Here is a 15322-nt window from a genome sequence, read left to right as displayed (position 1 = left end):
TCCAAGGCAAATGAAAAATGTGGTAATCATCAATAAAGACTGAATGATTTACTCAACAGATATTTATTGCTCACCAAACGACTGCCAGTCATGTGCTATATGCTGGCAATACAAAGGCAACAAAATAAGACAGAATCCCTGCTTGTGTGGAGATGATGGCTTAGCAAGGGATGGCCTTTAGTTACATAATAGCACATTAAATCACAGCACAGAGAAATATCAAATTATTGCTACAATAATGCTGTGAAGTTCATTGATTATTTTTCTCATACCATTCTTTTCCTTTTTGTCTTCTTTATATTTTTTAATCATGATGATTTTAAATTCTCTGGCAGGTAAAGAAGTTTTTCCACGTCATTGTTGTTGAGTTCTGGAGGCTGGTTTTCTTTATGTGGTTTGCCTTCCCCTGAAGGCTTGCTTGGCAATTTGTATTTTTCCTTCTTCCTGTTGTTTGTTTTCTAATTTGTTTTATGCGTTGGGACACGGTGCTGCTGGTACTGGTGGGCCTCTCTTTGGGGTGCTCCTGAAATGTCTGGAACTGGTCACCAGACTGAGTCCAGCACTGTTAGGCCAAAACTCCACAAGAGCAAAGATGCTGTGGATATGTTGATGGTACTGTCACTGAGGAGCCCCACCCTCTGTATTTGTTCAGTTCCAGAGGAGAATTGTAAGGTTCCTGTCTTGCAATTCCCTATCTTGCAACAGTGGCACAGGGGCTGCGCTTACTCCCGGTGCCTGTCATTCCTCTGTTTGAGGGATCGCACCCTGCTGGCTTCACTCAGCTCCAAATCGCTGGTGTGGGCAAGGTCTCCCTCCATACAAGTCTTCACTCACCTCCTTCTGCGGACCTCACCCTCTCTTAGTTCCATCGGGATCTTGAGGTCCCTTTTCCACAACTCTCCATCCTGCAACAATAGCACAGGGTTCTGCACTCACTCCTGGTGCCTGCCATTCGCCCCCCACACCCTGTTGGGGTATCCCACCTGGCTGTCTCCACTCAGCTCCAAATCTCTGAGTATGGGCGGGATCTTGCTCCATGTGCATCTCTCTGTTTACCTCCATCTGCGGACCTCAACCTCTTTCAGGCTTTTCAGTTGTTTTTATGGGAGAGTTTAATCCTGGCATCCCTTGCCACCTTGTTGGATCCATGTAAATGTTTGCTTTCTTTTCTCAGTTGTAGTCCCCATAGAATTTCCACCACCAGTTCACCCATGCACTGTCACCATAGTCCCTTGTGCTTTTCCTACCCTTGTTTTGATCCCTCTCCCTCCCCATCCCCTGCAGAAAGCCTCCAATTTATAGTTGTCTGTCATTTCTTCTATGTTCCAAATGAGGTCAGAATGGTCAAGCAGAATTCCCAACTTCCTTCTGCCCAGGGTAACAGTAATGATGTTCCTGTCAGCTTTTCCCTGAGAGAGGAAAGAGGAAAAACCAACTGTTTCCAAGAGGACATGACTTGGGGCCTTTGGGGAATTGTGGCAGCCAAACCAGTGTTCTGTGACATCCCATTAATAAGTTAGGTGTGGGGAGGGGGCTTGCTTTTATTATTATTTTGGTTTTCTTTAGTATCTTGTCCTTCAAACAATCTTGTTTCTGTTAAACTTGAATAGTAGAATTAATGAATATATAGGGGATGGTCATAAGTGGGAGCCCCATAATAGTTTAAGGACTGAATTTTTTTTTACATTTGATTCCATTTATTTATTGTTTAATTTAAAAAATTTTTTTACATCATTGTTCATTTTTAAACAATATTTGCTTCCCCCACCCCCTCAGGTGTAGTCCCCATAGAGTTTCCTTCCCCAATGCACCTGTGCACATCACCTCAGTCCCCTGTGCTCCTCCCTCCCTCCCTCTGATCCCTCTCCCTCCTCCTCCCCTGCAGGATGTCTCTGATTTACAATTGTCTGTCTTTGCTTTGTTGTGTTTTGTATTGTTATTATTTTTTTACGCTGATGTCTTATTTGGTTCCCCTATAATTCTGCTATAAGTGAAACCATCCGATATTTTTCTTTTTCCTTCTGGCTTATTTCACTGAGCATAATTCCTTCTAGCTCCATCCAAGATATTGAGTAGAGTTCCACTTGCTAGTCTGGCTTTTGTACCCTTCCTTCTCTACTGGCTGAATCAGCTTAGTACATCAACAGAAGATAGCTGAAAGTTCAAAATCTTTCTTGGGCACAGACAACTATATCAGTGATGCTTACGGAAGGAATATCCTTGACATTGCATAGGATAAAAAAAAAATTTAAATGCCAGGAATTATGTAGGCGCTTTACAATTATCATGTCACTTAACCCTCATGTTAGTATGTAAAGTAGATTTTACTACCATGTTTTATACATGAGGAAACTAAAACCCCAAAGTAGAAAGTGACTTGCCCTAAGTCACATAACAATTTAGTCACAGGGCCCAGTCTAGAATAGCTAAAATATTTCCTGAGCATTTTTTATGTACTAGGAATTGTTCTAAAATGCTTTGCATGACTTCATTTATTAGTCCTCACAATAACCTTGTGAGTAAATATTATTATCATTTCTATTTTACAGATGAGGAAAATGAGTCTCAGAGAGACTCCTTAAGGCTCCACAGCTGGTAAATTGAGGACTGAGATTTGAACCCTTGCAATCTGACTCGATTGCCCCGTGTTATTAACCATTATGGGAACCTACCATATTTTTAAATTCTATGCTTATGGCAGATTTTATAATACCAAGATGTCTTGTTGCATCTGGCCCTTTCAATTCAATGGCTGGTATTGAGCACAGGACCTTATGAAAATAGGCTGAAGAGGCAGTAGATTCACAGAGGCTGGAGTGAGGTGTTTAAACCCTTGAATTCTATAGCCAAGACCTCCTTGTCCAAGCTAATTTCCAATCTTAAGTAGTTCTAACTTCTCACCTGTAACTCACATTTTGTCACTCTAGTTTCAGCAAAACAGGAATAAACTTTGAATTAACAAGTAATAAGAAAAATACTTAGTCAACCCAGTCTCTTCACAACAGTATTTGCAAGCCCTAGGGGATCTTGAATTAATCTTTCATTATCCAATCTAAAAACTTTCTTCTTGCCTTTATTACTTGAAACATGACAGCCTACTTTCTTTCCGTAAGTGTGTCTTCTTTCTCTCAGATTTTCAGTTTCTTCTCCTAAATTGTTGTGCAAACTGAAGTTTTAACCACTTCTCGCATCATTCCTGCTTTTCCCTTCTTAGAAATCCCTGCTTATACCTTCTCTGTTGTTCCCCTCCCTTCCTTTCTGATATTCTAGTCAGTAAAAATGCTACTTTCCTTTCTTCTTTTTCTTCTCCTTGGCAGGTCTTGTGTCAAAGAGACAAAACTAGATACAACTTTGGGGTCACATTCTGACTCTACAAAGTCAGGCTCTAAACTTTGGGATCTACCTGTTTTACTTTACATTTACACTCAAACTCAAGGAAGTAGATTTGTATTCAGCCACTGTGTAGAGCTTGGATTCCATGTGACTCTTTGGGCTAATGGGCTTAGAGAGAATAGCCTGCTGTACCCACATGAGTTGGGAAAACCTGATAAGGGTTTTTAAATTGAAAAGTAATCAGTGATAAGTGGGATTAAATTTAATAAAAGGTGTAAAATTCAATAAGAAAATATTAGAATTTTGTCAAGAGGCATAAAAATATTTTTGATTAAAAACAGGAGAGGCTGTGCTAGATTGTTAAGTGTGGTTGCAGAGAATGCCGCTGGCATGGGAAGATTGATTTTACTTACCAGTAACTGAGCAAATTGAGTATGACCATAGTAGAAAATTAGCCTGCTCAGGGATAATTTCAACACCAGTGAAAATACCTAGTTAAATACTGCCCCAATCCTCTGCCTACTCAGGCTGTTATCTGGGCCTTGTGAGACCATCCTAAATCCTCTGTGCAACTAAACTGTCTGACCCATGCATGTTCCACTGTTTGTATAATCTGTGCTGTAATGATCAGCAGAAATTCTTGTATCACAGGGTTGTAAATAAACCTAGTACTAGTCAAAACAAGACACAACAAAACTTCCTATCAATCCCAATCACTTCCTCAATCTTCATTCAAATAATTCTAGTAATTCACGAGAATGAACCAGAAAGACAGGCACTAGTCCAGTAGAGCAAACTATAAGCTGTAGTGCTGGGTGGTAAACCTAGGCCACTTATTTAGGTGTTTTTAGCAAGGTTATTATATAGACATGATCATAATGCACATAGGAGTGACTTCCCAGGGTTATACCATCTGTCTCCCTCATAAGGATATAATATGCAACTGGTGAATCAGAGTTTGGGGGAGCAGGCCTGGTACCTGAGGACCCTAGGCAGGCTCCTCTTGGTTCTTGTCTTCAGCTAGGAAAGAATTCAATGTTGAGACCAAAGCTACAGAAAAGCAAGAGATTGATTGATAGATAAGAGGAAGGACAGGAAAGCTATCCGAGTGGAGAGGGGTTCCGAGCGGGTAGCCACTGAGCTGAAGAGAGATAGGTACTTAAATAGGTACAGTGGGAAAGGAGTGGGGATTTGGCTGTTGGGTGTGTCTGCATCTTATCTCTTGCTGATTGTCTGGGCCCGTGGGAGTGTCCTAGGCTAACAAGGCCCACTGAGTTTTCCCATGTTACCCAGCCTACTATTTTGAAACCAGCTTTGGTCCATTGCTATTGCACTATTTTGGTGTTTTGAACATTCCATTTTTAATTGGGAGAGAGGACCCTCTTGATCTGTGACTTTTTCTCAGTCAGGTTGATAAGTGGATGTGGTGCTCCCTGTTCCTAACTGACTGCCTGTACCCATTTCCTAACTTCCTCCTTCACTGGTGGATGACTAATAGTGCCAAAATGTCAACTCTATCCAGATTAATCTGTATAATCCAGATCTGTATACTCTGAAATGCTTGGGTAAGAGTAGTTAAACATCCCAGTTTCACTTTTCCCACAACTTGTATGAACCTTGGAACTTGGTTCCTCATAATTTTCTTAGGTATTTTCTGTAGGAAATTTCCTCATGTTCTAGTTTCATCATGTTTAGCATTTTTTTCTAATTACTGGAGGAAGAACAGAAGAAATGACATGAAGACCCATAAAGGTCCTTGTCTTGTCATTGGCTCTCCCAGGTAGCTTTCAAAAGTTTATGAGCTTATTCTATAAAACATTTAAAGAAGACCTAATACTTACCCTTCTCAAACTCTTCCAAAACATTTGCTAACTCCTTTTATAAGGACAGCCTACCACTAATACCAAAGCCAGACAAGGTCTGCACAAAAAAAGAAAATTACAGGTAAAGATCTTTGCATAGATGGGCCTTTCTGGTGGCACAAGGGGTTAAGCACCGCACTATGAAGCAATCTGCAGCCTCTGTAGCACAAGTTCGATCCCTGGCCGGCCAGAGAGAAACTCACATGGCAAAGCAGACCTCTTCTGTCTCACCTGCTGCTCCCCTCAGCAGTGTATGTCAGTTAATCTGCCTGTTTTGCTCCCCACTCTGTCTCTGGTGAATCCTCTTGCCCGCCCCCATCTCTGGCCTGTACCCCAGCTCTTGTATGCATAAATAGATATATCTTTAAAAAAAAAAGATCTTTGCATTGATACAGAAATCTTCAAGAAAATATTATGAAACTCAATTCAACAATATATTAAAAAAACCACACACTATGACCAAATGGGATTTATTCATGGGGTGCAAGGAAGGTTCAACATATGCAAATCTATCAATGTGATTCATCAATAAGCAAAATGAAGGATAAAAATCACATGATCATTTCAAAGAATATGAATATGCTAACTTGAAAAACATACACACCCATGTATTCACTGCAGCATTATTCAAAATTGCCAAGGAAACAACCCAAATGCCCAAAGACAGATGAGTAGATAAAGAATACGTGGCATATATGCCAGTGGAGTACTACTCAGTCTTAAAAATTAAATCTTGCCATTTGTGACAACATGGATGGGCCTTGAGAGGATTGTGGCACTGCAAAAGTCAGGAGGAGGAGGACAAATACTGTATGATTTCACTCATCTGTGGAATGTAAAGGGGAGGAAAAAAGCAAGCAAACAAAACAAAAATAAAAAGAAACTTTTAGACTCTGACAACAAAATGATGGTTATCAGAGAGAAAGGAGGGTTGCTGGTGAGCGTGATAAGATATATACAACTGTCAAGGTGAAAAAAAAAAAACTGTACAGTGTTCTAAACTGTTACCTCAATAAGAATAATTTTTGAAAGTCTCTGATCTTAGATCCCTGAGAAATGCCATGTATTTTGCCAGTCCAATTGTTTTTTCCATGGGAGAGATTTCTGCCTCCCTTAATAACCCATCTTGACTCCAGTTCCAGAGTTCTAGTGAATAAAATTTTGCCTTTGTCTTTAATCAAAATTCTGAAGTTTATCCAGAGGAAAATAAACATTCTAAGAAGACTTTGAAAAAAGGAAGATTTGCTATCCTATATTAAAAGTCATGTAATTTAAAAGAGGAATAGAACAATAGAACATAATAGAAAACCCAAAATCACATTCAGTGTGTTAGAATTTAGTGTATTATGCAAGTGATATTTAAAGCCAGTGGGAGAAAATGCTTGCAAAATCATGTATCTGATAAGTGAATGTCTATCCGGAATATAGAAATAACTCTTATAGATCAGTGATTAAAAAGACAATGAATTCAGTTTAAAATGGGCTAAGAATCTGAATAGACATTTCTCCAAACAAGATATATAAATGTTCAATAAACACATTAAAAGATATTCAACATCAGTAGGGGGAAACAAATCAATAGTACAATGAGATAATACTTCACATCTACTAAGATGGTTAAAATACAAAACACTAGCAATAACAAAATTGGTGAGGATGTGGGTAAGTTGTAACCTCATACATTGTGGGTAGGGATGTAAAACAGTGTAGCTGCTATGAAAAACTATTTGGCAGTTCCTCAAAAAACTTAAACATAGAATTACCATATGACCCAGCAGTTCTCTTGAATATATACCCAAGAGAAATAAAAATATGTCCACACAAAAACTTGTACACAAATGTTCATAACAGCCAGAGTCATAATTTTCAAAAGATGGAAACAACCCAATGTTCATCAATGGATAAAAAGATAAATAAATGTAATAGAATGGTATTCAGTCATGAAAGGAGTGAAATACTAATACATGCTGTAATATGAATGAATCTTGCAAACATTATACTAAGTGAAAGAAGTTAGTCACAATTAGCTCCATATTATTCCTTTTATATGACTGTCCAAAATAGGCAAATCCATAGAGACAGAAAGTAAATTAGTGTTTGCCAGGGATGAGAGAAAGGGGAGAAATGGAAATGGGTATAGAATGTCTTTTGGGAGTGATGAAAATGTCCTTGAATAAATAGTAATGGTTGAATAACCCTGTGAATCTATGGGAAATACTGAATTGCTCTCTTTAAGGGAGTAAATTTTTTGTTAATTTGAATTATATTTAAAAAAATAAAATGGAACAGTTACTGGGTTGGGTCTGTAGGACCTGGAGACAGAAACTTCTTTTGAGGGGTAAGGTGAGTGAGTTCAAGATAGGTAGGAGTCCGTAGCTGAGAGGAAGAATTTTTGAGGGTCTTGGAAGAAAATTTACTTCTAATCTTGAGAGCCATGAGCCAACAAAGACCTTCGTGGGCCAGAGAGCTTTGAAATAGACATTCAGTATAATTCAGACACAAGAGTTTTTTGAACTTCCTAACTAAGGAGAAAAATTCTGTGGAAATGTAGTCTAGGAATTTCTAGAAGAGTTAAGGATAGAAGACTTATCTGCTGTATCGACTTTTGGGTAAATTTTAGATTGCTTGATATATATACTATCCAGACTCAAGAGAACTGAGAAACACACCTTGCCATCCAAATAATAATTCAAGCATTTGCTCCTCCAGGAATACTTCCATATCCAACTTTCCCTGACTTCTTTCCTCTTCTGTGTACCCCTAACAGCCTATTCTTACCTATATCACTGCCCTTGCAGTAGAGGGAAATTTTGTTTGTCTTCTCCACTAAGAATAGCAGCCCAGTATGGTCAGTGATAATGTAACTCTGGGACTTAGCACAGGGCCTGACACCTACCAAGATCCCAGTAAATGCTTTGTTGAACCAATGAAGAATTGAAGAGGCTACATTGTAGGAAAGTTTCATTCAAGACAGAAATCTCTGTTGATAATATATACTTTTAAGACTTTTCAAAGCATAGTAATGATTTCATTATAATACTTTTTAATGCCTATTTGTTTTGATGTGATGATTTTTATCATGTGTTACTATTATTGGACTCCTACAAAACTAAAACTCCTGTTAAGGACTCTTGTCTTACTCATCTTTCTAACCCTCACAGCATCTAGCACAATGGCTTCTGGGCCGTAGTGTCACCTCATGGGGCACAGCACTGGGAGCAGGCATGGGACAAAGGAAAGCATATTCAAACTCCAAGGGGAGAAAGGCCTAGAGCGGCTTACACCCAAAAAGGTGCAGTCCCGTTACAAGGGCAGTCTCATCTTTATTTAGAACCAGGTTCAGAGAAGACAGGAGAGCGGAGAAGGCGGGCAAATACATGGAGGAATGCACATGCATGGGGGATGCATCACCATCTGGTGCAAGCTAGTGGCCAGGGGCTATTGCATGGGGGGCTCCATTATTCTGCTCATCAAAGCACACTATCTCTAATCCCTATTTGCCTAACTTTCTGCTAATTCTTTACAAGTAAGGTTTTCTAGCTGATTTTGTTCATCTGACCAAAATGTCTGCCTGCTGTTCTCAGCAGATCCTGGTTTCCCAGTATGTTCCTCATACCAAGACTTTTGTCTTTGGTGAGAGGCCTGGTGCCTGACTGTACATTTAGCTTGACTAGCAGGAACTCCAGGCACCAAGACAATAGCCCCTATAACAAGGAGTGCTGGGATTCCACACAGTAGATAATCGATGATGATCTGTTAATTTAAATTTAATTAATCATATTTAGGAAAAGCTGCCTTGAAAAGAGCCACAGATATCTTAAAATAAGGTGCTGAAATTGGCCTTTGAGGGAGGACTGCATTTCTGTTGTTGGTAGTAATGTTGGTGCAGGCTGCCCTGTTGTCTGCAGAGACATATATAGGATTACTAGAAACATTAATTGTGGAGAACTTAGAAGTTACTTGTCCTGTTGCCTCAAGAAAACTTGAGTACTTAAGGATTTCCATTCTTATTATATTTCTTTAGTTTTCATTGTTTGGTCTTCATTTTATTATATTTCTTTATTCTTTGAGTACAGAAACAAAGTTCTACTGCTAAACAGCTGTCCTCAGTTAGAAAATGTGGGGATATTCACTCGGCCAGCTTCCAGGCTCATCTACATGGGGGCAGCCTTGTCATCATTTCTCTCCTCTTTTTCAGAATGTGAGAGACATCTGCGAGCCAACAACAGAGAATTCAACACTCTGTTCGATTATCCAGTGAGTATCAGGCCTCTGGCTATTTCAGAAGGGGGCTGGTATTCTCCTCTGATATTCCCCCTTGTAGATCTTACAACACAGATCTTTCAAGCTTCTAAACAATGGGAGCTGTGCTGCTTAGGCTCAAAACCCAAGGTGAATCCAATGACCTATGTTCAGGGGAGACTATATCTCAGATTTGGGGTCTTACATATATTTCCTAGAAATACTATAGTTTTTTCTTACAAAAGCATAGTTTCAAAGTTTTCCTTTGTCATTTAAACATCTATGACAATTGATCTGCCATATGGATCTGCCTAATTCACTTGGAAGTGCCATAGTTTACCACTGTATTGATATACCTTAATTTACTTAACCAGCCTCCTATCGATGAACATTACCAATGTCTGCATTCATATCCCCCTCCAAAAAAACATCTCCAGAGTTTTGCTATGATAAGTGATCCTGAATGAATCATTATACATATATCTTTGCACTTTTGTGTGACTGTAGGATATGAATGTTTCCTAGAAGTGAATTGGCTGGATCAAAAGGAAAACACATTTAAATTCTGATACATATTATTGCATTGCCCTCAAAAAATATTTATCCATTTATGTTTCTATCTGTAGTGGAGACCTCTCACATGTCTCCATTCCTGCCAAACTAGGTACTGTCATCTGTCATCTTTGCCAGGCTCCTAGATGAAAAATGACACTTTATCTATCCTTAATTTTGAATTCAATCAATACTCTTTTCATGTTAATTAGCCCTTTGTATTTCTTTTTCTGGAAACTACCTATGAATGATCTTTGCCCATTTCCTATTGGATTACTTATTTTTCACTTATTTATTGTTTTTGATAAAGTAACTCATAAAAAAATATATATTGAAAAAGTCAGGGGCCTCCCTGGTGGCACAGGTGGTTGAGCGCAGCACTGTGAAGCTGTCCGCAGCCTCTGCAGAGCCGGTTTGATCCCCGCCGGCCTCGGAGCAACCCACATGGCACAGCAAACCTCTCCTGTCTCGTCCACTGCTCCCCTCAGCAGTGTATTTTATCAGTCTGCTTGTTCTGTTCCCTGCTCTGTCTCTGTTGAATCCTCTCACCCTCCTGCACATCTGGCCTGTACCCTGGCTCTTGTATAAATAAAATAAATCTTAAAAAAAAAAAAAAGTCATGCTCCAACACCCTTGCCCACATCTGCTCCCTATAGGGAAGTTTCTTGTTACAAGTTTCTTGTATATTCTTTAGTGTTCTCTGTGCAAACAGAGCAAATACAAATATATATGCTTATTTTCCTACTCTCTGACACTGTTCTGAACTTCAACATATGACCTGGCATTGTTCTTATAATCATAATTTCATAATAGCTTTTCCCTTAATTTCTTTCTTGAGCTGCATAGTGTTTCCAATGCAGATTTAGCATAGTTTATATAACCAGTTCCTTATGAATTGACATTTAGATTGTTTCTAATTATAACAGATGCTTTTATGCATATATAATTTCATGCATGTATATATATAGAAAGAGATAGGTAGATGTACATATATATTGAGAGAGAGAGGCAGATATATAGGCATACATATTCTTAGTTTGTAGTCTGTAGGATATTAGTTCACAGTTTCTGAGGTAAAGAGGTTTTAGTTAATAATAATATTAAGGTCATGGCTGTGGAATCAGCTTTCCCCCCTACATCTCGACCTGCAGAAGAATACTGTGGTGTAATCAAGAGAAGTTTGGCATCAGACAGACCTGTGTTTGAACATAGCTCTGCTCCTTACTTTGTATCTCTAGGCATGTCATTTTACTTCTCAGATCTTCATTTGCCTCATTTATGAGGGAAAAGGGCATGATAATGTCCACCTTACATGGTAGTTGTGGGAGTTGAATATGATTTTGAAAACCATGAGTTCTCTTTCCCAAAAAACTATTACCCCTTGAATAAAAGGGTGCCAGTTTCATACTTCTCTGTAGCTACATTTCCCACCATGATGTTTGGCATAGAAAACGTATTCAATAAATATGTACTAAATAGTCAGTGAATAAACATATTTATCTGATTCATATGTATTTACCAACCTTTTCATTTCCCTGTCCCTACCAGTTACTCATTCTTCTCATTTCTCTAATGTTTCCCCTATTTTTATTCCTTTTCATCTTCCCAGCCTCTATCTACTGATTCCCAATAGATCCTTAGCCTTCTGTTCTCCTTTATTCCTCCATTTAGCCCTCAGTCAGGTATCAGTGACCAAATAAACCAATAAATAGCCAAAACCAAAGCCTATAACTTCTATCGTATTTAAATTTTATCCCTGCTGCCAAAAAAAGCTAAACACTGAGAAAGTTCCTAGTTAAGCAGATGTTCTACATTCTTGAGATATTTCCTCTCTTTGACATTTAAGAGTAGAACAAAATACTCTATCTGTAAGATAGCTGAGAAGTATTTATACCTCAGTCTTGCAAGAGAATCATAATGACTCTTGTCTTTGTTTGCTAAACAAATGCTACCTAAATGGGTAGAAACCTGAAATACATTAATTAGCTATTAAATGAAGTGAAGAATCCAAGCAAAGGATCAGATGAAGACAAATTGTATGACTGACCCTTGAAAGTAGACAGTAGATCTGAGACACTGTGGAAGACGGTGGGAGGAGAGCACCATAGAGTGTGGTGGAGGACTGTGGGCCCTTTGATGATGGGAAAACTATGGTGACGCACCTGAGGGGAGAAATTCTTTATTGTGATTTTTTCCTGTTTCTGAGAATGGTCTTGGTCCTTTTTGTTAAGACTGGGAGTTGGGGGCAAGTACTTACCAGAGAAACTGTCCTTTGTTCCTCCAATTTTACTTGTTTTCTTTTACTTTCAGGACAACTCCATCAAGACCTCAAAATATAATGTCTTGAACTTCTTGCCCCTGAATCTATTTGAACAGTTCCAGAGACTTGCAAATGCCTATTTCCTCATCTTGCTGATCCTTCAGGTAATTTCCTTTTGGGGCCTTTTCCACAGAACACTTTATTAACCTCTCTGGGGTTAGGCTGTATAATCAGTTAATCTCTCCAAACTGAGAAATATCTTTTATTTCAGATAATAGACAAGTAGCTAGTCTCAACAGTGCTCTAGAGTAGCTGCGGTCAGGATTAGCCAAGGAAAGTAGGTCACCAAACCCTGAGGAAGGGGCATTCCCTTATCATGGCTAGGCAGTCAGAGTTCAGCTTGACCGTAGGAAGCCACAGATTTCACCCCAGCCACCTCCTCCTCCTCCTCCTCTCCCCAGCTTCCCTGCCAGAAAGTTAACTTGCAGGAGTGTTGAAGGAGAAAGGTTTAGAACAAAAGTGGGCCAGCACAGGGAAGGAAGCAGGGAAGGGAAGACCCAAATTGGAAGAAAGGGTTTTCCCTTGTGCCAAAAGGGTGTGGACGGGTTTGTGGTTTCCCTGTGTCCACGTAAACTCCCCTGTCCCCAGCAGATTCCTTATCAGAGGAGAAGTGGCCCTTTGCTGTCAAGACAAAGGTAGTGGGATTCAGGGCAGATCGGTGGCAACTCAGAACCTCCACTTGTGTTGTCCTTTTTGGGGAGATGTTTACTTATATTTGGGGAGCTTTACAAAGACTGTAACAGAGGAAAACAAAGAGTTGTATTTCTTACAAACCCGTAGGGATGTCAATGGTGGTGGGATAGGGAGTTGGGAGAAAATATGTTATCCTGTAAGCTTTTAACCCAAGTTTCTCTCCCTTCCCTCTCACAGTTGATTCCCCAGATCTCCTCCTTGGCATGGTACACAACTGTGGTCCCCCTGATAGTGGTGCTGTCCATAACAGCAGTGAAGGATGCCAGCGATGACCTGGTGAAGTGACCTCCCCAGCCTTTAGTCTCTCACCATACCTAGTCAGACCAGGGCAGGCGGGATGGGAGGTGGGGCAAGGCGGACTTCCCAGACTACCTAGAGCTAGGAAGAAGTGCCGAATGAGAGAGATGTCTCCTTTCCTTGTTTCCTTCTTTATCCCAGATAAATATTTATGTAATTCAGTTAGGGCAAGATTGGTGGTCTGTGCGTGGCCTGAAAGTGGTAATGTAAGACCTTCTCTGTCTTCCTCCTGACACCACTTTTGAGCCCATTTTTTGGGTTTCCTCCTTTTAAATAACCCACTTGTCCCTTTATTCCCTTCTTAGAATTTTCCATTCTGCTCTCATCCTTCTTCCTCCATTCCCCCTTTTCCCATTTGTATATTCCTCTTCCCTTCCTCCCTCTTTCTCCTGTTCATATCTTTGTTCTCCCCATCCTGCATTCCCCTTCTCCTCTCCAACTCTCACTGTTCCATTTCCAATGTTCAGTTCTGTTAGGTATACGCAGCTAGGAGCCCTCTGGTTTTAGGAAGCCTCATGACATAAGCAGAGGCTGACTCCTTTGATGGCCTTGGAGGGAGAAACTGGCCCCTAGTGAGTCTTCCTCTTTGCTCCTTTAGCAACTGGCTTGGAAAAGTGAGGGTAAGGACTCAATACTCTGCCTCCTAGTGGGATTTGGGAAGCCAGTCCTATTGACCTGCTTGAAATTTCCATAAGAGAGTTCTGATTTTGCCAGGATAGATATTTAGACCAAAATTTGAGAGCAGGGTCTTTCTCCAACTCTGTAACTTTATACCTGTTTAAACCCAGAATTAGTACATATAGTAAGTTAGGTTTTAGTCACAACTCAGTTTTACCAAAATGCAACTTTATTTCTCAATAAGTAAACTCATACCACCCCCCATCACCCAAACCTTTTAAAACAACCAACAAAAACTTAACTTGCCAATTCACAATAACCCAGTTACTTCTGATTAGAACTCAGGTCTCTTTAAGATAAACAGGCTGACAAATTCAGGATTCTCTATGTCCCTTTTCCAGTCCTGCCCTGGAAGGAGGGGATTCAGTGAGCCCCAACATCAGGACATGCGCGGTACTTGTTCTCCTTCTATTTGGCTGTTAAGTGGAAAAATCTTCCTCTTTCCTCATTGCCACCGTAGAAGCCTTTGTGTGTTGACTATCTGTGGGAAGGAGGTGAGGATGTGCTTGAGAATCCTCAGTTTTCCTTCTACCTGCTAAGGTGTATGAGACTCTAGGCCTGCCTGTCATTTTGTATTGGCTCCTCTGGAGGTCTAGACATAAGTCATTTTTTCTTATTCCTGTAGGCTTTGGTTTTTGACATTTAAAGTCAAGATTTTGCCTTCCTTGTCACCCTGGGTTTTTTTTCTGACTCCCGCTCCCTGCTTCTCAGATTCATGAAATCAGCCTCTTGGCCTGGTTTTAATGGTAGAAGGGCTTCAGGGGGGAAAAGGAAAATTATAAAAAGGGAGAACAATATTGGATAAATTTTTCATAATATTAACTTTCTATGCATTTTAACTAGTTTCCTGAATATTTGCTTGTGTCATTTTAGAAAAGGCACAAAAATGACAATCAAGTCAACAACAAGTCTGTTCTGGTGCTGACAAATGGCAGGTAAGTCCTTCTAGGGAAGCCAGTTTAGGAAAGACTGGCTCTGGGGAAGCTGAAGCTTAATGTGATGGGTACTTTGGAAAGGTAACTCAGGACAGTGAAAAGAACTTTGGGTTGACATAAGAATTTGTTTCTAAGTCTACTATGTCCTAAACTTGCCATGTGACTGTAGACCTCTCCAGTCCTCATATTTTGTATCTATGTAGTGGAGATAGTATTTTCTACCTTATGGGATGCTTGTGAAAATAAAAATTAAATATTGTGCATTAAATCAATTAGCAAATTATAACCTGGTATTAACATGCAGGTAATTATTATCACTGCAGGAATTAGCATGGAGACATCTGTCAGTAGACGATCACTGGATTCTGACATGTCTTGTTGACCTTTTTACTATAACTTTTGCTCATGTC

General features: G+C 39.7%; 1 protein-coding gene across 1 annotated transcript in view; it reads left to right on the top strand.

The window, feature by feature from the left end:
• Positions 1-8758: 8758 nt before the first annotated feature.
• LOC311172831 (phospholipid-transporting ATPase FetA-like) overlaps positions 8759-15322 on the top strand; it is a gene marked incomplete at both ends in the record, with an annotated part of 40792 nt that continues 34228 nt past the window's right edge. Inside the window, 5 exons of the mRNA XM_084236358.1 lie at positions 8759-8828; positions 9394-9452; positions 12300-12413; positions 13180-13278; positions 14851-14912. Of these exons, the coding sequence (XP_084092484.1) occupies positions 8759-8828; positions 9394-9452; positions 12300-12413; positions 13180-13278; positions 14851-14912 (404 nt within the window). The remainder of the gene's footprint in view (positions 8829-9393; positions 9453-12299; positions 12414-13179; positions 13279-14850; positions 14913-15322) is intronic.

Source organism: Talpa europaea (genome assembly GCF_964194135.1).
Source record: "Talpa europaea genome assembly, chromosome: 7".
Taxonomy (NCBI): domain Eukaryota; kingdom Metazoa; phylum Chordata; class Mammalia; order Eulipotyphla; family Talpidae; genus Talpa; species Talpa europaea.
This window is presented reverse-complemented; position numbering and strand designations above follow the sequence as displayed.